Genomic DNA, 26,534 nt, shown 5'->3' on the forward strand with positions numbered 1-26,534 from the left:
TCTGTGTGTTCAGATAGACAAAGTTGCAGTTATAATCAAATAGTCAATTTGGTATGGATGAAAAGAAAGATTTATGAATGAAGTCAAATATTTGAATTCAGTCAGGCTGCATGAGAGTGTAAATGGGAAATTTTAGTTAGAAGTACCTTTCTTACCAATTACCAGAATAAGAATTAGATACAGTACAAGACAACGTGCGGAAATAACAAATAGTAGTAGTACTTGGGTATCCTTTACATGGAAATAATAGCCATTGCTTGAACCAAAAAGGCAGGTGACCAGAAGAAAGAGAAGGGAAGATGACCCCATTAGATATGGAGAGGAGACTGCCAAGGGCAAGTGGAATGGGAAAAAGGAAAAAAAAATTGCGAAGTTATTGTGAAAGATAATAGAAACAAGGCTTGTTTGCCAAGGAAGACAGGGGAAGTCAGAAGAGAAAATGTTGGAATTCTGTAAGTACATTTTAAACACCTGCAGAAAGTCAGAGTTACCATCTGTTTACATATAAGATGAAGAACATGTTCCCCCACCTCCATGTATCCTGATCTGCTACATTAATGAATATCCCCATTGACTAAACTTCGTATTTGTCAATGTCTTAAGGATGTCAGCCCTGACAAAGAACAGAAAGCAAAAACATCGTTTCCAAAGCCAGATCTTAAATCCACTATAACAATCAATGGACACTGCTGGTTTTGAACATGAGGAAAGGAAAACCAGATATAGTAAAAAGCATTTATCTGCTGTTGCCCATGCTGTTCTTGTTCTGTAGCTAGAAAAGATTTCAGCTATGACCACTACTGTCCATATGACACCTTCCAGTTCTACTAAATTAAAGAAATTGTATCTTGAAGTGCAAAAAAAGGCCAAAGATGTCCTTTAGAGTAAAAATCTAATCTATCTTCAGTACGTTATCCACACAAGGTAGGATTTTTCAAGAGCTTCTAAAGGAACCAGGTACCCACATCTTACTGGATTTTAAAGAGAGTTGGTTGCTTAACCCTTAGATGATCTTGACAAATCTCACCCATTTTTTTTTCCACGTTAAGTGACAAAGAATAAGATCTTTTTTTTACCCTATAGTTTAGTTATTTTTCTATTTTTCTCCTCCTTCCCTATATTTGTTAAGGAAAAATATTTAAGTGGTGAACAGTCACAACAGAATCAGAATCATGTTTTTTGTAACATTTTCACAACTTCCAGATTTTCCATAACATTATAGCTTAGTGTTTTAAAGTAGCACATCTGATAAGTCTACATTTTTAAGCCTAGTGTCCTTGGTCTCTGCTAGGTAATAATTACTTTTATGTTTTTAGCCAATACCGTGTTTATGAATAAAAGTTTATCATATATCAAATATTTGTCTCAACTATAATTAAATGCATCTCTAAGTACCCAAAGTGCATTCAGGCATTTTTATTTTTAAAGAAAATGAACATACTAAGTTATTCATGTTTGAAAATTGTTCAATGGAGAATAAACCTGGGTTATATGCATCAGCAGTTCAGCTTTATCACCACAGATCTGCCCTCCTGGACCACACAAGGAAGTCTAGTATCTTCTTTGAAAAGTTCCTTCTAAACTAACACATGACCAGCTATACATTAGTCTAAATGGGAACAAATCAGAGCTCAGTTTCAGCATTTCTCAGAAAGCAGAGAGTTCAACAACTGAGGCGCAGCATCCAGATTCGTATTTACTGAAATAAAAGACAATTCATAAAATAGCTGTAAGTCACAACTGTCCATCACTTTATATACTCTTCACCATTTCTTTTATTGACAGGTCCATCCATGTCTTTGCTATTCTAGTGAATACAGGAAACTTGAACGGAAACATGTAATACTAATCCGTTCTTTCACACACAAAAAAAAGCTTCTGAAGGGTCATCAAAAATATATTAAAAAAAGGTCAAAACAAATTGTTTTCTGAACACATTTGAAAAGGTAGTCCTAACTGTGAAGGCAGAGTTTTATCACTGACTTCAAGTGGGAACAGGTAAGCCAATGGCGGGAAAAACCTTAGTTTTGTTTAATTTTAGTTATGAATTTCATGATCAGGCTGGAAGCTAAAATGGTTGAAGTTGTAGCAGAGTTAAAATCTGTTATGTCACAATTAGGGCAATGATAAAACGTACAGGCCCATGAAAGCTTTAATTTCAAAGGAAAAAATTGCTGAAGTGAGTTCTACCAGCTTGGACTTTTTTCTAGCTGTTACAAAAAACTAAACATAGCACTTAAGGGTAGAGAAACCACTAAATAAGCAGATTTTACATATTTCACTTTCTTTTGGCATAGGCAAAGACTGCATTAACCAGGACTACAATGAAACACTGTTCCCAAATAGATGTAGGAACCACGCAACTGGGCAAAATTCTGATAATGATGCTTCACTCCATTTAGGAAGATGAAAACTGCATCAACACAATTTTTTGGATAAAAATAAGGGCATAGATCAAACCATACTGCAAAAAGTCACCAGCAAATATTTTGTAGCTGCCAAAATCTAGCTGTTCAAAAACCATGTGGGGGTCCTATTCAGAATTTCAAAAATGGCACTAGAATGCTCCCTTACTGATTCATGACACTGACAAATGATACTTCCCACAAATACTTCCCACTTCAAAATATTGCTTCCCTGTACAAAGCAGCATAGGGCCTCTCATAAGTCTAATGACAGCCATGCAGTTATCATTGGCAGAAATAGTCATCCAAGTTAGACTACTTCTAAAATATGAAGCCTCTTCATATGAACAAGTAAGCCAACAAAATAGGAAAGGAATAGCTGAGAAGCAGCGAAGAACTTCCAAACTACAGGAAGGACTGCAAGAGAATTTTTCCTGATAAAAAAACAGCTTAAGTTCATGACAACAAAATTAATTACTGATTGACATGTTAATGGAACTGCTGAGACCCCCTACACAGAATGGACCCCACTCTTGGCCCAGTAGCAGTACAAGAGGGGAAGAGGGGACAAAAGCTGTTCCAAATGAGACAGCTGGTCTAATGCCAAAACTCCATTGTTCCCATTCTTTCAACGGGGCATGTCCAGCATTGCCTGGGGGATAATGAGACCTAGCCAACGTACACTGTGCTCCAGAGCTGTTTGAGAGAGAAATGTTCTTGGGGAACATTCTTTCTGCATAAGCAAGAGCAGCCTTTTTCACAGGGGCCTGGATATCCAGTCAAGGCCCCCACATACCACCCCCTTCATGAGCTTGAAACTGCTGACAGTTGACCCTGAGGAGACTAGTTCTCCTGGCCAGCAGTGCAACAAAAGGGTTTAGGATAGTGCAGAAACTGACTTCAGGTCAAGCAGACTACTACACAGCCAGGTTTAGGGTAAGTGGGGAAGGATGCCATTCAGTGCAACAAAGCTCTTAAAACATAGACTTATATTCTTATATTGGTGCTTATCACCATAGAATATTTCATACTATAAATCATAACTGGCTATATAGTCCAGACTGGTGCCACAAGCCTTTCTTATTGCCAACAACTTAGTGTATTATGGCCTAAAATAATACACTAATGCTTCATGTGGTGCTTTTACCCCAATATACAAGTTGTGAATGACATCACATTGATAAGATCACCCAGGAACATGGAGACTGCCCTCTGTTTCAGATTATACCTTCTCAAATTGAATACTCCGAAACCAATAAAAGCACTGGAAAACTACACAAAACTGGCTATATCTTAGACCAAATCTGTTACAAATGCCAGAGATTCGTTGGACATTCACAGCAGCGTCTTTATTGGGAAACTGAACTGAGCAAAAGGCTGACTGTACTCATACGCACAGCCACAAAAGAAAAAGAGGTGGCGTTTAAATTAGAGAAGTACTGAATACTCTTTTTACTTATGTTTATGCTGAATACCATGGCTTTGAATTGCCTAGTATTAAAAAAGAATGAATACCCAAAAGCAACTTCCATGCAACACTGCAACCTTTAGAGTATGAGCTTATAAAGCCTAAATAGTTTGACAGTCATCAAATAATGACTGGAAGTGTGGGTAGCTGACCCCAGAACATATCTACACCAGAAAGGTAATTAGACTTATATTAAGATTAAATGAGGATCATATATAAAAAAAATTACATTTAGCAGCTAAATGGATTCCAGGTACCTCCCAATATGCTCTTCCTAGACAGTTCTCAATTTGTCTTCGTGTATCATGAAGAGATATCTAGAAGTACATGTTGGTCAAAAAGCAGCCCCACACAACTATTTTAGCAGACAAGAGTAAAAATAACCAGTCAAATAATTTTAAAAAGAAGCTTAATGTGCATGCACTGGATAACAGAATAAGTACTACAGTTAGGAGTAAAAAGGTCTTACTATTGTGCTCCCCAAATATTCCCCAATATCAATTTCAAGATATCACCACTAGAGGTTAAAGTAGCTCAGTTTCAGTGACCAGTTTTTGAATTTAGATGTTCAGATGCCAACTATCATGGAAGCTCTGGTGATGTTGATCTCAGTCCTGTAAGAAATTAAGACCACCGAACATTTCATATTGGATACCAGCTTACATATTCATGGTATTTGTCACTACCGAGATCGGCTATCTGGACATCAATGTCCTAAAAGTGTAAAAGCCTCGATATTTCTCAAAACCTTAGTCATCCGAACCCTTAAAGGAAGAAGAAATTGACAAGAATTATGCGAATAATATGAATATTAAGTCACAATATTTCTAAACTGGTAACTCCTTTATTGAAGGAGAAACTTAATTCTCTGGAAAATCTGCGATTTTAATAACAAACATCGACGTTTGTTTCCTTCCACTGTAATCGAATATATCAAATTACCATAATTATGTCAAATATATTTCAGGGGTGTCAGTAGGACATGAAGTAGGAATATTATACAGACTTTTCTGATACTAGCAAGTACATTTATTTTTTGTTACTTATTTTATTTTACAAAAAAGATGTACTTGAGAGTAGCAACAACAATCTATGTTAATTTGCTTTAGAAGTGAATGTAAAATGGCAATATCATCATTGGAAATAGTAAGATAACAATAGCTTAACTTGGAATTTATTTTTTAAGTGTATTAAATATAAACAGGAGTTTAGAAATAGCTCAGCAGAAACAGACTGCTGTTAAAAATATATGGTTAAAGTTTTTGTACCTCCAATGCAATATTATGTCAATACCTTATGTTCTATAAACCATTATGTTTGTGTTCCTCAAATTTACTAAAATCAATTGGTCTGAAAAAATGGATTGCTTCAGCAAACATAATAAGCTAAATACCATTTTAACTGGCGTACATTTGAATAAGTATTAATGACTTTTCTATATAATTACCAAGATATACAAAAAAGAATTTTTTTATCTAAGATGTGGCTGAAAGAGAGATCCCCTTCCATTATCACTTCAATATTACAACTTACTTTATACAAACTGATAAGAAAAAAAAAGCTGAGAAGAAACACATCGATCCAGACCTTCAGTTATTTCCAAAATTATACCTACTTTGTCAGCCTAATTGTTTATTTAAACATATAACGGAGATTTATACACTGACTCACTCCAAATACGGTGGCAATTCTGTTTGGAACAACTTTATGGTGTTCACTTCTGAACTCACATTCAGACATCCAGAGGGATTTTTTAATTTTGACATCTATGGCCATCCTCCAATCTGAATGCCATACTCCATAGTTGTTCTGAATTACTGCATAATTGTTCTGTGCTCAGCTGCTTATCAAGACTCAAATTCTGAATCAGAACTCTTTTCCCAGCAGAAGCAGGTTTTTTCCCCCCAAAAGTGTCTACAAATTACTAAATAAAAACGCTATCAAAAGAATCAGCAACAAGGTAGCTGTTACTGACTTTCCCTGTTGAAATGAAAGAGGACGTGTGTTACCCTCACAATACAATTCAAAGAGGATTTCGTGTTTGTAACCTGTGAATACTGGTAAGACGTAACATGTTTATTTGGTTCCCACAAATTAGAAAAACTTTTTTTTTTCCTATAGATGTTTCCAATAACTTGAATCTAGTTATTAATAAACAAAACTGATACTACCTCATAATGCCTTTCCAAACAATTTGGAAGACCTGCATAACCATTCTTTCACCCTGCAAAAGTGTGCTTTTTACTGATACATAATTTTAAAAGTATTTGTACACAGTACACTAGTTTAAATATACAAGTGGATATGTTAAAGTTCACGGTACTTCTGGACAAAGGCAGATATTAAGTTAATTATTTTAATTCTGCATTCTTATGCAGGACAAGCATTATTAGAGACTTCAGTTTCCTACCACCATTCACATGTTGCATGGAGAGGTCAATAAATAACAAAAACTTCTCTGGTCCAGTTCACCTATAACAAAATATACTAAGCAAACAAAAAAAAAATCATGTGTGTCCAATCCTGATAATATCCGAGTTGTGATCCCCAGTTTTTAAATGCAAGAAAAGCAACAATAAAAGTCTTCATCATTCTTATCAATGGATAACCCATTTTTCCAAAAACAGTTTTCAATAGGATGTTTAACAAATAACCTCTGCATGGGGAAAAGGTCATGGCGGCCCAATGGTGGAATTAACCCAGCACAAATATGGGTTGAAGAATGGGCTACCAGCTCCCGAAAAAAAGGAATCTGGGTGCATTATGGAGGCAGTGTGCCCGGACATTCACTGGACTTTAAAGTCATGAATACCCAGTCTAAGTTATACAGTCAGACCAAGAAAATTAAAACAGGATTCTATTGTGCTGATGTAAAGATTTCAGGAAGAAACCTGACAAATAATTACCTTCTTTCTTTGTTGAGAGCAGAAGATGAAATAGCTTACTAACTGATATTGTAAATAACGTATGTCACTGTGACACAAAACTTGCCATGACTGGTGTGTTTAGCTACAAGGTGCAATATTTCTTGTGACTGACTCAAAGCAAGGCTGCATCCAACTGTAATGGAATTCCATCTCACACAGAGCGCACTGTATGACTTTGAAGAAAGTCTGTATGATTGTAACAAATTAGTCACCCATCCTCTCCTTAAACATGAACAAGTCCATGGGGTAATCAGGCACAGGCGGCATGTAACGGGTTTGTCTTCATTTTATTCCTTGTTTTTATTTGAGGACATGCAGCTGACTCCAGGCAAAAATCCATCCCTTGTTACAAAATAACACAGCTGTTCTTCTCTTTTTCTTTCTCCCTCTCTTTCTCTCGTGGTTCCTTTCGTTTGCGTTCACTACTTCCAGATTGTCTTCCACTTGCTGGCGAAGCAGCTCCCTGCACCTGCTGGAAGGAAGACAAAATCAAAAAACAGCAAAGAGAAATTTTTTCTAAATACTAAATCAACACTGAATCAACACTGCTGTCTAAAATTTACATGGCTAGGAGCAGTAACTGAAACTTACCGACTAGCTTTAATATGCATTATGCAAACCAAAGCCATTAGCCACAAAGTGTTTTAGTTCAACATGCATTAAAATCTATGCCAAAAATAATTTTTGGTAAGAAAATAAGATTTAAAAAAAAAAACAAATCTTTGAATCTGAAAGAGCAATTTGAAAATCCAGTTAAGTGGCAGTTACACAGATGACGATAAATCACATTTAACATGGCACCTTATTTTGACAAAATAATCTATGAGGATCTGGACAGAAATGTTGATTGTCATGTAGCATTAACAAGACATTTTGACATAAAATTAAAAGAACAGAACTAATGCAAAGGCTACAAACTCATATTATATGGTTTGTGGGACAAGAACATTGCTGGATATTATTTAACAGATAACTTCAGGATATCTCCTCTAATAATTGAGTAATAATAATGGATTAAATAACCAGGATAAAGGGAAAAGGGTTTTTTTTTTTTGTTTTTTTTGTTTTTTTTTTGACACCAATACCAAAGCATTGATTGCACAGGATATGAGTTAACAAGCAGCACCCTCAAAATGTAGGACTACACTCTGGCTCTCCATGTACTACTTTTTTTTTTTCTTTTGAAAGGGGGCTTCAGTCAATTTTGAAGTTTCAGTCCTCTGTCTATTCTGTAGTCCAATGAATAAATTTCACATGTTTCAGCTTTTATGATTCATCCTTACACAGGCCTAAGTTCTGCATTTGCTGCTTCATATTTGGATGAAAATATGAAATATGAAAAATGTTTCATGATAAAGAACAATCAGATATGAGTAACTACTACTAATTTTTGGTTGGCTTAGTTTCAGAAGTCAGAAACAATTAAGTGTGAAGAAAACAGTTATGGAAACCTGAAAACAGGAATATTTAGGGAAAGTGAGACAAGCAGAACAGCGTTCAACAACATCCCCAGTCATGATGATGGAGAGAAAAAGTATGTTAAAAACTAGTTGTGTTGTCTTTACTAAAAGCTGAATAATGTAAACCAATCTCTGTGTACAAATTATCATCAAAAAATTCAAGAGAGAAACATTTAATCCTTTCCAAGGATTGCTGTATCAAAATAAACACAAACCCTCATTAGCTTTCTTCTCTTCTTTTAAAGATGGCTTTGAAAACTGAATAGCACTACTTCCATGCCAGTACACTTTCTGTAACTGTAACAACTTATTATTATACCTATTTAAAAGTCTTGGCAAAATTTTGATGTAGAAGCCCAAGCCATTAGCAATATGGTTTAATTTCGCATGACACTGACTGAAACTGATATGGAATTAGGAACATATTCTAGCAGTAAAAAGATTTTTCCTAAAGTTGTTGTGCAATCATCATAAACTACTCACTGAACACCATGAGTGATATTAGTGTTACACCTCTGGAGCAAATTCTATGAGTTCTAGAGCAAGTTCACTGCTGTAGTATTGTTGCCTATGTAACTGTCACTGAAGCAAAATCTGAAGTAAAGATGCTTATCGATGTAAAACACTCACAGTCATAAGAAACTGTGTTTTAATCACAAACTAAATCTACACAAATAACAAGCAGCCACGTGTAGGGTTACGATATTTCATCCTTCAAAAAAAAAAAAACAAAACAAAAACAAACAAACAAACAAAAGGATATTCCTGAGAAGGAATGTATCTGTATCAGGATCTACCAACTCTTATATACTGTAACATATTACCTTAATGTGATCTGGTAGATCCTGATACAGATGCACTCTGAGTGGTGTCCTCCTTTTTATATAGCAAACCTAGTCCTGTGGCACTTTAGAGACTAACAGATGTATTATGTCATGAGCTTTCATGCGTAAAACTCACTCTGTCAGATGCCCACTCCCTCAGAGCGGGTGAAAAAAAAAACCAAAAAAACAAAATCCAGGGTTTATTGTAAGCAGGGAGGGAGCGGGAGTGTGTTTGTTATTTGGAATATTCTCTTACCTGGACCTGAGCAGCTGCTGCAACTGCTTGTTCTTGTTCCTGATAGTACTGAGAAGCCCGCCTATCCTCTTCTTCCTGCAGCTTCTTTGCTAGCTCTAAATCACTGATTCCTTCTGGGATCTGCTCCCAATTGATATCTTGGCTCTGCTGCTCTTGTTGTAGAGACAATGCCATCAGATAGTCCTAAGAATTAAGCACATTATTAGTAAATACTCTTCTGCTACCCTAATGATGAGCCAAAGTGGTAACAGTAGAATTCCACAAACCTCTAAAAATCAGAGCTCCAGGAATCAATATTTATGTTTCTTGGATTGTTTATTATGTTAAATGGACACTTAAGGTGCTAGTTAAAGCTTCCATAATAAATCAGATCAAGAAAGGAATTGTGATAGAACACCTCTGTACCTCCTCAGACTTTATTCTGTACTCACTACATCTACAGCATAATTTATTTTGTATTTGCCTCTTTGTGAACATTATATATATGCATATATAATTAAGTACATTATATGTAATGTTTATATAGATGCTTGCTTTAATTCTTTATAAAAGTGTTCCACTAGACTATTAAGAACCAGCTATTTCTCCACCATCCTATTTTCCAGGCGAGCAAGGGAGAAGAAGAGGTGGGATTGTTCTGGAAATCTAACAGAGGGACGATGACTTGCAGACTACCATCACTCCATGGTGATAATGCATGAAGGCACGTGAGAGAATAAAGTTCCACCTTCAAATGTTGAAGTTAAGCAAACTACTAAATGTAAAATCTCAAGTATAGCAGCTTCTCTTTTCCCCAGTCCAACTACCATAAATTCACATCTTTCTCCTCATATAGAACCATACTGTGTCTACAAAGGAAGAGGTCTTAAAAAAATTTGCATTTTTGGAAGGCACCTGAAATTTTCTGTCCAACTCAATTGCAATGCAATTTTGGCAATGACCATGATTGCTTTGTTGACAAGGAGGGCTATTTTTCCTATCCAAGAGATACAAGTAATGTCCATTAACTTTTGAGTCTGCTTCCGAACCTCCTCAATACAGGATCTGAAGGGCCTCAGACATCTTTTTTTTTTTTTTAATAAATATTGGAAATCCTTGACATTGTCCAATTGTGAAGCCAGACAGCCTCATCAGGAGACAAAGAGAACAGGAACAACAGAGCTGACAGGCTGGTCTCTAATTCCTGTTCTTCCAATATTTCCTCTTTTACTTCTAGTTGAAACAGAATCAGGAAGAGTCATTGGGTGGTCTGTGGGACTGATAATCTCCTGGAAGCAGTGTTGATCTGTCTGGCTAAAATTGGACTGAGCAGATGAGGTCCCCAACAGGGCCACATGGGATTGATTGGTATGATTCTCATGGCCAGGTGTGATGGAGTGGGGGATACCTGTGTGTATGAGTGGCTCACAGAGGGTGTGGGTCTTCTGCTGAGGGTAACCTTGACAACCAGGTAACACCTTTGTACTGGAGACAAAAGAGGAGGTGGAGCCTAAGGGGTTTGAATTGGAACTGGGAGTTGGGAAGCAGTTAGTCTGGGCTGGGAGAGAGCGAGACCAAGGAGGGGGCAAGGCCCCGGCTCCAGGGGCCCCTCGGGGCCTCCTCTCCCCAACATGGATTGGACTGGCTGTCTCTGTCGGCTGCACTGACTCCTCTGTACAACACTGTGTCCTGTCAGCTAATAAACTCGCTGTTCTCCTGCTGAGTGAGTCACTGCTGCCTGCGGATGGGGTGCAGAGCTTGGGGACCCCGAACCCCATCACACCAGGACAGAACAAAATAGGGGGCAGGATTTTGAAGGTTCCACTGTTTCTCCCATGCAGATCATTTGGGCTCTATTAAATGTCCAGGGTTGATGCAACTAAAGATGCTACAGATATGGATCTTCTTAACTCTTTGACACTGAAGAAAAGAATGGATAATGCTGATTAATGGGTGGTGCTGTGGCTCCCAGGCCATTAGAAAATGAGGGTGCCACACTGGTTAGTTGAGTAGATGTGAACTGTGATCCTGAAGCCAACAATAAGGGAGATGAGGGGATACCTTTCATTGGACCATCTGTTGGTGTCAAACAAGTTTTGAAGCTTCACAGAGCTGCAGAGCAGCTCTGAAGCACAAAGCTTGTCTCTAGGTCCAATAAAAGGTATCACCTCATCTCCCTTGCTGCAGTACCCACACTCTCCATTATAGAGTATAAGCAGCCTTTGGTGTGCTGCCTAGCATACCTTGGCTCTGCTGCCAGGAACAACAGTGCTGGAGCCATTTCACAATGCACCTATAGACCGTGTCTACACGTGCATGCTACTTCGAAGTAGCGGCACTAACTTCGAAATAGCGCCCGTCACGGCTACACGTGTTGGGTGCTATTTCGATGTTAACATCGACGTTAAGCGGCGAGACGTCGAAGCCGCTAACCCCATGAGGGGATAGAAATAGCGCCCTACTTCGACGTTCAACGTCGAAGTAGGGACCGTGTTGTCGTTGCGCATCCCGCAACATCGAAATTGCGGGGTCCTCCATGGTGGCCATCAGCTGAGGGGTTGAGAGACGCTCTCTCTCCAGCCCCTGCGGGGCTCTATGGTCACCGTGTGCAGCAGCCCTTAGCCCAGGGCTTCTGGCTGCTGCTGCTGCAGCTGGGGATCCATGCTGCATGCACAGGGTCTGCAACCAGTTGTCAGCTCTGTGGATCTTGTGTTGTTTAGTGCAACTGTGTCTGGGAAGGGCCCTTTAAGGGAGCGGCTTGCTGTTGAGTCCGCCCTGTGACCCTATCTGCAGCTGTGCCTGGCACCCTTATTTCGATGTGTGCTACTGTCGCGTGTAGACGTTCCCTCGCAGTGCCTATTTCGATGTGGTGCTGCGCAACGTCGATGTTGAACGTCGACGTTGCCAGCCCTGGAGGACGTGTAGGCTATTTCGATGAATAACGTCTATTTCGATGTCACTACATCGAAATAATCTATTTCGATGTAGCGTCCACGTGTAGACGTAGCCATAGAGTACTAGGTAAACACTATTAGGGTTAAACATGTTATTTTGTGAATGCAGTTTTCTGTGCTGGTGCCATCGAGTCAGAACCAGCACGACACTGAGCTTTGGCAGGAATGGTTCGGGGCCAAGAAGTCTTGACAGATGTTAGGTGCTATACGTAGATTTTCCTCTTGGACAAAGCTGCGGTCGGTATTCTGCCTCATGGATTCCTGGAGCCTTGAGGGCTCCTGGAGGAGAACACAGACCTTGTGGGCTGGGGGTCTGTCTGTCTTTGCCAGGGCCAAGGTTTCCTCCAAGTAGCCCAGTAACTCCACTGTGCAGCTGCTTAATGAGCTCCGCCCAGGGCTGCCATGTATGCAGCTGCCTGAATGGGGGAGGGGCACTTCTCCCTCAGTTACAGCAGCAGCTCCCTGGTAAGGATGGAGCATTTCATCTCTCAGGAGATAGAAAAGGAACATAAGGAGGAAGGAAGGAATAAGTGGGGAGGGCAGGTATGGGGGCATTTTGGGCATCCTGTCTTCCACGTGGGCTGTGGCACTTGGGAGAAGAGAGACTATTTGGATTACAGCAGCAAACTGCTTGTGAGAAGCCCAACATGTTGCACCCAGACTCAGACTGCATGGGGTGAGTGGGGGAAATAAGAGGTAGGTGGGACACCGGCATTGATGACATGAAGATGAGGAGTTACAGGACACACCACAAAGTGACCCCCGTGTGGAACACACCTGCTGGTGTAGGGGAAAGACACAGGACTTTCTCCTGGGTGGCGGCGGGCAGAAGCAGGCTGTGTGGGGCAGGCAGGGAGGGCAGTTTTGCCAAAATTTCAGATGGTTTATGATGCCATGCTGGATCACAGAGGGCAAGTTGTTACACAAGAGATGGATGCTGCTGGATAAACTCCACTGTCCCACTGATCCAACAGAGGGAACTTAGTCCAAGTACATCTTCCGTTTTCTGGTTGAGTCAGTCTTGATTACTGACTGATGAGTAACAATTACAAGATCTGCAATATGCCAGGAAAATATGATGGAGGAAAGATTAATGTAGTACTCTTATTTTTCACTGTTAGAGCAAATACAAAACTGTGAATCCTCTGCAGTTCTATACTAAAATATTTTTCACCTATCAGATGGGTAAGGTACAAGACCTTACTTTTGGCCATGTTGAGACTCTTAGCAGGTGGCCATCTGCCTGGAAATGTTAGAAAGCCTGGACTAAAACTTAGTTTGTTGAGACGGCGACAGATTCAGGGCAGAGAAATAAAGAGGTCTGAAAGAGTTTCAATTACCCTATCTTAATGCAGGATATGACTTCACTTGTATTGGTGAGAGTATTGTATTATTGGTGTTCTTCTATTGTAAAGCACGTAGGCTGCTTTTGTAGATAAGGATTCCTGCTTTAGTAAAAGAATACCAGTGGGAACGGCCCAGCTCTTAACATCTGCATGATTATGTTTCAAACAAAGATTACATAGGTATCAACGACTTAAGTTAAGAACGCACAGTATTCTTTTAAAAGAATTGTTGGCAGTTTGTAGATACCTGCTGCATATTTTTTATGCTTTGACCTTAATGTCCAGGTCTTTTTTTATATAGCTATTTTCAGTATGCCCCATTTTGGTGTGTTTACTAGCTTGAGTTGTTATAAAGGATAACATGTAATACAAGGGTAGTGTTAATTTTCTTTTTATGTGATTTTTAAACTTACAACTTCAGCATTGTTCCTTGTTAATTATCCCTTGTTTTAATATTTTTTCCTTATCTATAAACTGTTTAAAATATTTAGGTTTTTAGTGTGTGCATGCTGGTGGTGCACATCAACACAAGGCCTCAAAACTGCAGATCAGAAACGTCAGTCCTCCAAAAGAAAATTCATCCTGCCCAAGGATGGACAGTGTCAGAAGGAATACTGGCCATGGCTCTCACAGGCTGTATTTTAGGGCTCTGAAGTCATAAAGAAGACCTAAAAAGCTGTCAACCCTCCTGTCTTCCCTCACCGTCAACTAAAAGGCTTACAATCTGCCCATTTGCTGGGAATCTACAATTCTTTTAGACAATCAAAGCACTTCTGAATGTCCATCTGTGCCTCTGATAGTTCCCTCACAAGGGGCAGCATTTTTATCCATGAGAACCAGATGATGCCATACTGTTAGCGATTAACTCCTAGAGAAATAACATTAACAGACACATAAGTATCTATTAAAGGACTAAGCTACAGCTGTAAGTTGAGAAAAATCAGAGCTAGGCCTACAGAGGTAGAGAATAGTTGGCAGTGTCTCAGACAGACAACTAGGGCTCCACTGCTAAGCTGAAAGGCCGGGAATGAGTGGTGGATGATGATCTTGTCCCTTACATGCCCCCCACTGCTGAGCATGAGGGCTGCCACTATGCACATATGGATACCATTGGCCAAAAAGTTTCCAGTCATGAATTACTGAGGCATGCGCACACCATAAACAGAATGTGCATATCGTCAAACACATTAAAAATGTCATGATACTATTTGGTTTCATGTTTTTAATACACTAACTCTGCAACACGTCAAATCTGACTTCTGGTAAGTGAAAAACCTACATGGAAAGGTAACAGTAGACGTTTTAGAAAATGGGTTCATTTTTCCTGGAGAGATATTTTAAAAAAAAAAAAAAACATCGTCAGCCTTATTATGATCCCATTGAAGTTAACAGTACAACTTTCATTGACTTCAATAGGAAATCCCAACTGACAAAAGCTGGAGAAATGCAACAGATTTACCTGATCAATTTGATCCTGCTGCCCTCTATATACAGTTTCTGGGTCTGATGGAGGCCGAAGGTGGAATTCAGAGTCACAGAAATTTCCATCACCATCTACATTGTGTAAACTTTCCCAGACAACTTTCTCTTCTGTAAGAAAACCCTGGTCTGTCACCAGCAGATAAAGCTGACCCTAAACGGAAGAATAAGGACAGAATCTATGAAAAGAAGAATAGCAGAGCTTTCCAGTATGAAACTTTTACTTATTATTCCTGATTACTGAATCATGGAAATTCAGCTAACTGGATGATATTGGAATTATACCCAAGCTTTAGATTTAAAACTATGTTTCTACTTCTGTTATCAGTACAGAGTACTGTGATTTATAGTCATTCCCCTTGCCAAGGCCCATTGCCATCTTACTGTAAAAGAATCCAAAACAGGAAAATAAAATGCCTGCATATTAACTAAAGTTTCTATTCCCTATTCAAAATTAACATAAAATGTGGTCTTACAGTACTGCGCTGAAACACCAACTTGGCATCTCACACTACTCGAACAGATTCCAGAGATGGGGGGCCTCTGTTGAGTATATCTAGCTATCAGCAATGTAAAGTTTAAAGACAGCAAAAAATACCCAATAGATATTAACTCCCACCATGGGACTTGGAGACAAGAGAGCATCTTCAAATAAGTGGGTTTCAGACTTTTATTAAATGTATAGACACTAATGCTTTGTGCTAAACCCAAAAGCAAGCAGGCAGTCAATGCAGGTCATACACTTTTGTCATTGAGCTCTCTCTAACTCAGCAATTCCCAATCTACGGATCATGACCCAAACATGGGTCACCATTAGATTTGCTAAGGGTCACTGTCTGGGCAGCTCCGAGCCACACGTGGCTCTTCAAGGAGCCTTTTGCAGCTCCCGCCACTGCTGCTGCTCACTCCTTCAACTCCCAGTCCTTGCCCTGCTGCGCTGAAATAGACCTCTGTGTAACTGGTTTAATATCTAGCAGAAGGGATCTGACCATCAAACCAATTACATTGAATCCCAGGGAGCTGCCCGTGCTGCAGGTGGGGGAAGTAGGAGGGCTGGGGGGAGCCACACAAAGGAGGCGGTGGCAGCCTGATGAAGAAATAGCAGCAGCAGTGCACGGAGCTTCTGTGAGGTATGGGGGGGACAGTTTGCGGCTGAGAGGAATTTAAGTCTAGTGGTGGGGGGCAGTTTGGAGCTGAGAGGGGTTTAAGTGCCACCTCCAAACATCTTAAATGTCCCTGCAAACTTAAATGCCCCTGCAAACAGTGCCACCTACCCTCACTACCACAGCGCAATGCCCCCCCACACCCCTCCTGTGCACAGCCCCACCCACACCCCCGATCATGTATACGCAGCATTACCACAGATACCGTCCTTGTCTGTGCACACAATCACATACCTCCTGCCATTGTGCAGAGCACCACACTCATCCTTGCTCCTGCACACAGTGCCACTGACATCAGCACATTCTGTACACGGCATGAAGGGTGCTCCCTCTCTCTCTCTCTCTCTCTCTCACACACACACACACACACACACACACACACACACACCGCTATTACACACAGCACTTCTACACAAACCTGTCCTGACACTTGCAAATAAACTTTTTAGAACACATATTTATTATTTTTTTTTATTTCAATTATATAAATTTTAAGGGCGGATCCAGATGAAATGTTCATGGGATTTAAATATGTTCAAGGTGGGTAAAACAGAATAGAGATTTATGAAAAAAAAGTCCCCAGGAGAGAACACACCTCTCTCCCCCTGCCCCCTGGCTTTCAATTGCCTTGGGTCACAAAGTCTTCCTCAATCATCAAAACGGTTCCCTGTCTTGAAAAGGCTGGGAACAGCTGCTCTCACTCAAGGGAAGCTGCTAACTTCAGCAGTTGCTGAAACTGTCAGTTGATCTTCACTGGTGCCTCTAAGAAAAATTAACTGCCACTTTCTAGCCTTCACATTATAAAACCACTGTTCACTCTAACATTGTCCACATCAGATTATACAGTATTTCTATTATTCCAGTGTTAGAGGGCCCCCAAGACCAGAGTCAGTGTGCAAAAAGCTATAGAAATGCATAGGAAAAGACTCACTGCCCCAATAAGGTTACAGGCAAACCAGACCAGACTATGAGTGGAATGCAGATAGTATACCCATTCCAGACAAATAGTTCAAGTAGAGAGAGATTAACTGACTTGCCTGAAGTCAGAGAGAGAGACTATGGTGGATCCTGGAATTGAACTCGGATGTCCTGAACTTCAATCATGTACCCAAACATTATCATCATCCTTTCCTCTTAAAAGTGAACAGTTAACAGCCAATAAGCCAAAGATATACCATACCTGTCAGCTGAGAAATCATGGCCAACAATGGATTCAACATGGCCTGAGATTACAAAGTATGCTTTTACTAAAGTCAAATAAACAATGCTGCTGGAAGATACAGTGCTTCCCTATTCTACTCCATCAATTTAATCTGACATAGGCAATTTACTCACTTCTAGTCCTGTGCTTTTGTTAGACACTAACATACAGCTGCTAAGAAAGCGGAGAAGCAGCCTGAAGTAAAAATAAGATTGAACAGTGGGAAGTTTATACCACTACACAGAATTTTATAACTATGAACTATTAACCAGCTTGGTTAGACATATTAGACATACCCAAAATTAAATGTATATAGGAAAAAAAGTACGATTTATCATCCATTGTTTACACTAACCAAAAACCTTTTCATTAATTGTTTTCTTGATCTAAGCAGAAGTAACAATGCACGTGGTTCTTCCCTGTAAGCATAAATACCAGTGCAAAAACTTGACAATGTTGGCTTTATGTTCATAACTGTATATGCAAATAGTTAACTGTGCAAAGGATTATTTGCATACTTCTCACTACAATAAACACTTTCATATCTGGCATTTTATCAACTGGAACTCTCAAACAACAGGCATTTTAACTATAAAAAAAACCTTAGTTATGATTTCCGTAAGTGCAGTGAAAGTAAATAAAAATAAACAGCAAATACAGTATGAATTTACAGAGTACAATACTACTGTTGTTGGTAAATAAAGTATGCTGCATACAGTTCTGTTGGTTTCTTATTATCTAATCTTGTTTTTCTTTAGCATTGGTAGGTATGCCTCTCTATTATCCAAAGTATTTGAATATCAGGCAACCTCCAGGCCCCAGGGCTGCTGTCTATGGAAGTATTTACTGTATTATGCATGCAGTCACAGTAATCTACACAAATGTGACTGCAGTTATACCCACACAACAATGGAAGCAAAGATTGATATATTTAAACACTTTAACAATATATATTACACGTTATTTCTTCTTTTATTAGCCCTCCTCTACTTTAATTTCACTGACAACTCCTGTAATAACTGGGCCTAAATATTTACCCTAATTGCAAGCTTAACTGTGAGAAAAGTGGACAAAAATTGAAAAACAAAATTTCCAATCATATGGATCAATAAATGTTGATGGGAAAAGACAAAAATGAGTCTGACAAACAGCTGAAAGAGAAAGACCTACTAACCTAACTAACCTCAGGGGCTGTGTTAGTACTATATCTAGTGAACAAGAGAAGTGTTGAATTGGAAATCATAAGAATGTAAAAATACCCATCCCATGTTACACCAAAGGTTCGTTTAACTCCGCAGTATGTCCTCTGAGAGCGTCCAGTGCCAGATGTTTCAGAAAACTGGAATAAACTTGGGCAGTTTATCAAGAGCTCCATTCCTCAAGACCAGTTCAAGCTTCTAGTACCCAGAGCAAAACGATGAGTCTCTGACCATCTTAATTGGTACTCACTAGTGAACTTACCATTCATGACCAAAAAAACAATCGTAGCACTTTAAAGGCTAACAAAATTACATATTAGGTGATGAGCTTTCATGGGGCAGAAAGTGCGTCACCTAATAAACTATTTTGTTAGTCTGTAAAGTGCACGACTGCTATTTTGTTTTGTTAAGATACAGACTAACACGGCTACCTCTCTGTTGCTATTACCATTCGTGAACTTACCTAATTCTTTTTTGAACATCACAAGATGCTCTGACAAATTCTACAAGGTGACTATGCATTGTGTGAAGTACTTCCTTGTATCAGTTCTAAATCTGCTGCATATTCATTTCACTGGATGATCCGATTCGTCTGTTATATGAAAGGATAAACAATACGTCCTTTTTCACTTTTACTCCTCATGATATTCCAATCTCTATCATATCCCCTTTCAGCTGTTACTATTCAAAGCTAAACTGTTCATCTTTTTAATCTCTCCTTATAAAGAAACTGTTCCATACCCCAAATAATTTTTGTTGCCCTTCTCTATACTTTTTCCAATTCTAACATATCTTTTTTCCCAGATAAAGCAACCAGAACTACACACAGCCTTCAGGTGTGTACATAACACAGATTGACACAGTGACATATGATAAGATCTGTCTGTCCCTTTCCTAATGGTTTCCAACATTTTTTATTTTTACTACTGCTGCATATTATGTGGAGTGGTAATAGCTAATTTAGATTCCATCATTTTGTATAGTATATGTAGTTGGGATTATGTTTTCTAATATTTATTCCATAGAATTTATCAATACTGGATTTCATTTATCATTTTCTTGCCCAATGATGCAGTTTGGTGACATCCTTTGACACTCACAATATCTTGAGTAATTTTGTAATCTAAAAGCTTTGCCATTTCACTGTTTATACCTTTTCCCACATTATTTACAACTATGTTGAATATCTGCAGTAGACATCTTCAAAGGACTGTGCTACATATGCCTTTTTTCCCCACTGTGAAAACTGACCCCTTATTGCTATCCTTTGTCTCTTGTTGGATATGAGACTCCGATTTAGTTAGCAATGATGTCACACTCCCGTCTGCATCCTTTCATTTTTAAATTTTCTTTTGTCTTCAGCATCTGAGGAAGTAAGGTATATCTCACAAAAACTTATGCCCCAGGACCCAAGGTGACGCTTAACCATCATGTACTGTTAGTTGTGCTGCTCCTGTGTTATAGGCATAATTTGACTAATGAAGCAATGAAGCATCAATCTTCCACGTATTCTAATTCCTATGTAAGTACCATTTTTAACGTGAGAGAGTATCTGGAATTTGGGGTGTGTAGCCGGTAATACACATGTGCACAGTTATTTTATGAGGTAGTCTTCACAAGTTTCTGGCAACTATATGCTAGAGAAGACCATCATATAAGATCTGAAATTGAAATTAATTCCATCTTCTTTTATAAAAACTGTGGTCATGTCTTTGCCCCTGTCCAAGCTAAAATAAATTATTTAAATTGTAAATATTGCCCATCAGATTAATCTGACAGTTGAATATAAGCATGTTTTAATTTCATTTGCTTGAAAATGAGGATGCACTGACCAAGTATCTGAACACGGAAGCAAACCGTCTTGAACTTAAGTCTTGTACATTAATTGAATGCAATGCTACTCTACTGGGTGTCAATTATCATGTATTTCTATTATTGTAACTGACATCATAAGAAGAGAGGATGCAAGTATCCTGCAACTTCTTAAGAGCCGCATACACAGGCAACTCAAAATTTACTGACTGGTGAACAGAATTTGCAAGGGGTTGTAACAGCATGGTCAGAGATCTAAGGATGGATATATGGCACACAAGAAGTGTCTAGTTCATGTGATCAATCTATTTATGTGATCGGAGTCCTGCTTTTAATCTGAATTGTGATGGGAATGTTAATTCATAGTTTACAAAATGTGATTAAAAATTAATAGAAAGATGAAGACAGACTGATATAATGTTTTAGAAATATACAGTTCAAGAGAAAACTAGCAATGAACATTACTATATATTTTGCTGTGACAGATGTTAACAGAAAGGGAATAAAAGAAATGGGTTTAAAAGCCTCAGGTCACAGGCACACATTTATTTTTAATAGAAAATAAGTTACTGAATAGTTATGAAATATTGAACATTTATCCTAAAAGTCTAGATCTTCATTTGGTCAAGACATAGGCGCACAGTGCAGCCTCACACATAAAAGGTGCAAGTGCATGCTTTAATCATAGGACTGTTGGTCTACAGTTCCATCCAACACTTCTCTGTTTTTAGGTAAATCTGGTCAATGCAAAAGACAATGAGCATAGGCTGTCGTAGGTCAAACTACAAGTACTCTGTTAACATGAACATATTTTCATCAGTTCTTCTAGCAGTAGCTTTGTATATTGATTGGCAACACACTTATAAATTCTAATAATTCCATACACTGATTACTTGCTATAGTAGTGATTTGTATTTGTATAGTACTTTTTTGTTTTGTTTATACATCATAAGGTCAATTATCATGCATCCATCAGCCTGGAAAACTGAAAAAGTAAAAGCTACATTCTGTCTTAATAGTCTAGTTTTGAAAGATGAACACATTAGGCCTGATCCAAAAACCTGTGGAGTGGGGAAGTTAAGAGTTAACTAACTGAGTTAGAGTTAACTAACTCTTACTTTCCCACTCCACACTCCCCACCGTCACTCTGCTCTACCGATTTGCCAACCTTGATAAAAAATTTTCTGATTTGTCAACCTTGATAACAATTTTTGGACCTCTGTCCTTTATATATTGAGTATGTTCTGATAAGGCTATGATCTGAAGAAGAGGGTCAGACCCACGAAAGCTCATCACCTAATAAATTATTTTGTTAGTCTTCAAAGTGCTACAGGACTGCTTCTTTGTTTTGATAGCTGTGTTAGTATGTATTCTCTCTCTGTCACTATTCAAAAATACTTTTGGTTGAGCTGAACAAATAATTTGGGAATAATACAGTTGAGCGCTTAGTTACAGTAGCCATCAGATACAGTTGAGCATGATTGTGTTAGAGAAGCATACTTGTCTTTTGAAAGTACTATAAGTCTTCGATTTCATGGGCCTGATCTCTAAGAATAAAAGTAGTACTATTACCGAACAAGTTTAGTATGTTCAGTGTCAGACGGTATTAATGTTGTATCTAATCTCTTAGGAACAAATAGCTCACTACTTTTATAGAAATAAATCTACTTATCCTTAAATAAGGAGAAAAATGTTTCTCACTTCTATGTAAAATTTTGATAAATACCATGCAGATTTCTTAATACAGAAACAACTTTTTTACACTACATAATTTGGCCACAAAAACACTTGACAGTCCAGGGAGGAAAATAGTTTCCTGTTACTTTTCTGTAAAACAAACCTGGTGTACACAGTCAGAAGAAAACAGTCCAACTGAACTAAGATATCTTACCAAAGCCCCTCATTACTGCCCTGTTTTTCTTTGATTGGCAGGGCAGGGGGAGATTTTCATTTGCTTTATAGTAAACCCTCACTTTACACAGCATCAGGATGCGCGAAATTCGCTTTAATGTGAGTTTCACACAACTTGAAGGCGCGTGGCTGTCAGCCCGCCTAGCTTCTTGCAGCAGCAGGCAGATAGGCAGGCTAAGAGCCCCTTCCCCCTCCCTTTCCAGAGCAGCACTGGGCACTGTTCTGGGAAGATAGGGGGAAGGCTTTTAGCTCGCTTAGCTGCTTGCTATTGCAGGCAGCCAGGTGGGCATAAACCTCCTTCCTATATTGGCGCTGCTGTCAAGCTGACAGTGATTCCACTCTGGGAAGGTAGGGAGAAGAGCTTTAGCTCCCCTAGCTACCTGCTACCTAAACACAACCCTCACATATCTATCCCAACGGACTATTGTACTTATCTGTGTAACGGAAAGCAGAGGCAAATCTCAAAAAATCACATCTTTAATAGTTTTAAAATACTATTGCACAATAAAAGCTACAAAAGCTGTTATAAAGTTAAGGGCAGGGGACAGAAGAAATTAACATTCAACTGCCAACGTACAAATAGTCTAATGCCCCCTGTTACAGAATCACAGATTACTAGACCTAGAAAGAACCTTGGAGGGGTCAGAGAGTCCAGTCCCTTGGCCTAATCAAAATTATTAGGAAACTGAAATTAGTCTTACAGAACTGCCAATTTATTTAGACATTTTATGAAATTCAAAATTTCCCAGCAATTGCAATTTATACACTGCATACCATCTCTTTACGAGCACAAGTAGAAATATTCAGTATTCATTTAAACTTTTAACTTCATCAAGAATGTCAGGTAAGAGTATAAAGTATCATATACATTAGGTTTTAATCATACAGTTTCATAACAAGAACATTAAAGTTGGGCTAAAAGACTTAATTTAAGCAAGCCTCCATTCCTTACATGTTTCAACATCTATTCATCAAATTACGTTTGAACTGATATTTTCCTCTGAAATTATGGTGTGTGTAAATTTCAACAAAAAGTCTGGATGGGACATCCAGGGTATTACCGTATAACTTTTAGGAAAGAACACAACATGTAAGTTCTTTGAAGACAGACAATTTACTCTCTTATGTTAAAATATGGACAAAGGCAACATTAGCTCCCTTCTTACAACTGCTGATGCTTGCTAATACATTTTTGCAGTCAGGGGTAACTCAATACATGGACTAGTAAAAGTGATACTGTACTTATCACTACTGTGCTGGTACTGGCAGAATGTTTTGGAGAAGAGTGTCTAGTGGACAGTACCAGCTAGATTTCTTCTTCCTTATCCAAGAAATAGGACAGCACCAAACTTGCTGCCATGGAGATTAGCATCCATACCTGAAGCATCAGGGTTGTGTTGGGGCCGAAGAGTGGCACACTAGGAGCTGATGTGAGTGCTAGGTCAGCCCAGGTTGTTAAAGGCAGCAGTGGACAGACAATTAGTACCAGTGGTATGAAAAGAGTTGGCACCCAGTCCCCCAGGGTGGGAGGTACAGGTGGCTGGGTTGTTGCTGGTGCCAACAGTGTCTGAAGTCTGAGCTAAGGATGCCTCATGCTGAGACAGCTTATGTGTGGTCAGTATCAACTTTTTCAGTGCCAGAGCCACTTGTTTTCTTGGCTGTACTGCAATAACCACAAAGGATTTTGCTTTATCCTGTCTTGGGACACCTGCATACTGGAGGAACCCCGTCTCACAGTCTGGAGCAGATGGTGCTTTCAGTACCAAGGCAAGTTTATGCAGCAGAGAATGCTTCTTCAGGTGTTCTCCATGTGTGAGACAGAGAGCCTATGCTTCATGGCTCATTTCATTTTAGCCAGTCATTGATCAGAGGTTGCAGTAAGAGAAGGTTGCCTTGGTGGGGACCTCACATCTGTGTCTAATGCTAGTATGAGGGATTTCTCCATTAGAATAAGTTTTAGTTGGAGATGCTTCTCCTTTAAAGGACCTTGTCTGAGGTTTGTTTGTTTTTTTTACAGTAGGCGCACTTCTGTGGAAAACGTCTCACCTAAACACTGTAGGCAACGAGTGTGGCAGTCAAAATTGGGATACAGAGATAGTGTGAGGAACACTTCTTGAAACCTGGGAAGCCAGGCATGATGGAAGAACAGCCCCAATGGACTTGGAAGAAAAAACTTTTTTTTTAAATGAACTAATAAAGAATTAATTTTTTTTTTTTTTTTAAGAAAAAACAAGAGAACTTTAGAGAAAGGCTGACTAACAGGGAGGTAAAACCGGGAGCTGCTAAGCAGAGAAGGAACTGAGGGCTGGTGGGCAGTGCACAGTCGTTAACAGACATTAAAGATGCAAACGGCATACTGTGCATGCGCTGCTGCTGAGGGTACTGCCAAATAAACATCTTTGAACTTAAAGAGCAGAGAACTGAAACACCTTATGTACAGCACAACATACAACATACTACAGTGATGGGGAACCACGTTAACGACTAACACTGCACAGCAAATTGGTTTCCTCAAATATTTTGTTCCTTTTTGTTTTTGTACTTCAAGGACTGTTAATCAGGTGAAAAAGTCAATCCAGATATTCCTTAATAAATAGAGAACTCTATTCGCTTTTTTTAAAAAAATGAACTAATAAGTGCATTTGTGCTGCATCTAAACTAATGAAGTTTGCCAGTGCAAACTGCACAGTGGATGAACGCCCAGTGTAAAGTTCAATATTGCAGTGCATTCATACTATCCGTCCCTCTTTTGAGCAATCATGGTTCACCATTTCTATACACAAACCTTGCTAAAAAGCATTGGACTTGCATTCAACAATAGGCAACTATTTACTGCTTCATCCGTTTTTCTATCAGCAAAATATAAAGGCTACATCTACACTAGAGAGTTTGTAGACTAAACTCATGGAGTGTCTACACATAAAATTAATTTTGTTGACAAACAGAAAACAAAAAAAAGCTGTGTAGACAGTCTAGGGGGCTCTTTTGTCAGAGCAGATCAAAAGATCAATTCACTTTTATGTGTGGAGGCCATCTGTTGACAGAAGTTTTTTAGAACATCTCTTCCGATAGTAATGTCTATAGACAGATGCTTCTTGTTTAGACAGCCAAAAGTGTCTAAATGCGTAGACACAGACAAGTTGTGTGCAAACATACATCTTGAGGAAAGTTTTCCAAACATGGTATGCAGCCTAGGAGCCCAAGTATCCAAGTGACTTCTGAAAGTTGTCTTTATGCAAAAACAGACATAAGCACTTACTTTACAAATAAAATGAACATGCTTGAGCAAACTGGGGATTGTGTAGAAGTTATATCCAACTGGCGCAGCTCTAAACCCAACATGATCAGACTAGCACTGCAATGGCGCACACTGATCCGATGCAGAGCACATGATAAGCTCTGCTCAGAGTACTAATCTGTGCAGAGTACAGCTCCGCCACAGTACTAGTCTGGGATGTTGCAACAGTTTGCATAGTGGGAGTATTGAGAGTCACTGAATTTATGATGATTAGTACTCTGAGCTATTGCAAGCACATTACACAGACATGAGGTTTTTAATGTACACAACAGTGTGCATATAAAGCTAAAATTTCTCTAACGTAGACGAGGCTATGAAATGCACTAAGTGATCTCTGCAATGCACGTTAACTGTAATAACCCAAGATATTTAAATTCCATAGCTTCTCCTGCAGTTTGGTCTCCTATGGCAATGCACTGTTATTGGTGGCAAAACCAAGTTTTCCACTAATATTTATATTCCATTATGGAAGCAGTGGTTACAATTCAACTCCATAATAATAGCTGGCTTCCATTTTGCACTCGACAAGATTCAATCATTTAAAAAAAAAAATGAACAGCAGATCCTCCCCCATGCTGCACCTGATGAGGATCCAACTCTCCAGCATTGTTCCTAATATTAAACAGATTTGTGATCAAAAGATGCAAAAGACACTTTACATAAAAAAAAAACTTCTCAAATGTTCCTTATTTGTATTTTCCAATAGTTTTCTCTAAAAATAAATTTACAGAAACACAAAATTAAAAATATTTTTCCATATCTAATTTCTTTTGCATTTCTTTTTTATACAAACGGTGTTAAGCTTTAAGGACCAATATTTTGAACAATATTGTCCCTCTACTTTTGTACAAA

The 26,534-nt window shown here is 38.9% G+C and overlaps 1 protein-coding gene across 5 annotated transcripts in view; it reads right to left on the minus strand.

The window, feature by feature from the left end:
• Nucleotides 1–1,968: 1,968 nt before the first annotated feature.
• The window catches only part of MINDY2 (MINDY lysine 48 deubiquitinase 2), an 83,227-nt gene continuing 58,661 nt past the window's right edge, over nucleotides 1,969–26,534 (minus strand). For 4 of the 5 annotated variants that reach the window (XM_075007296.1, XM_075007299.1, XM_075007300.1 and 1 more), the window contains 3 exons: nucleotides 15,079–15,252; nucleotides 9,341–9,523; nucleotides 1,969–7,272 (listed from right to left, as the gene is read on the minus strand). In XM_075007296.1, the coding sequence (XP_074863397.1) occupies nucleotides 7,147–7,272; nucleotides 9,341–9,523; nucleotides 15,079–15,252 (483 nt within the window). In that variant the 3' untranslated portion in view covers nucleotides 1,969–7,146. The remainder of the gene's footprint in view (nucleotides 7,273–9,340; nucleotides 9,524–15,078; nucleotides 15,253–26,534) is intronic. The other variant, XM_075007297.1, reaches the window with a different exon arrangement.

Source organism: Carettochelys insculpta, chromosome 12, assembly GCF_033958435.1.
Source record: "Carettochelys insculpta isolate YL-2023 chromosome 12, ASM3395843v1, whole genome shotgun sequence".
NCBI classification, from domain to species: domain Eukaryota; kingdom Metazoa; phylum Chordata; order Testudines; family Carettochelyidae; genus Carettochelys; species Carettochelys insculpta.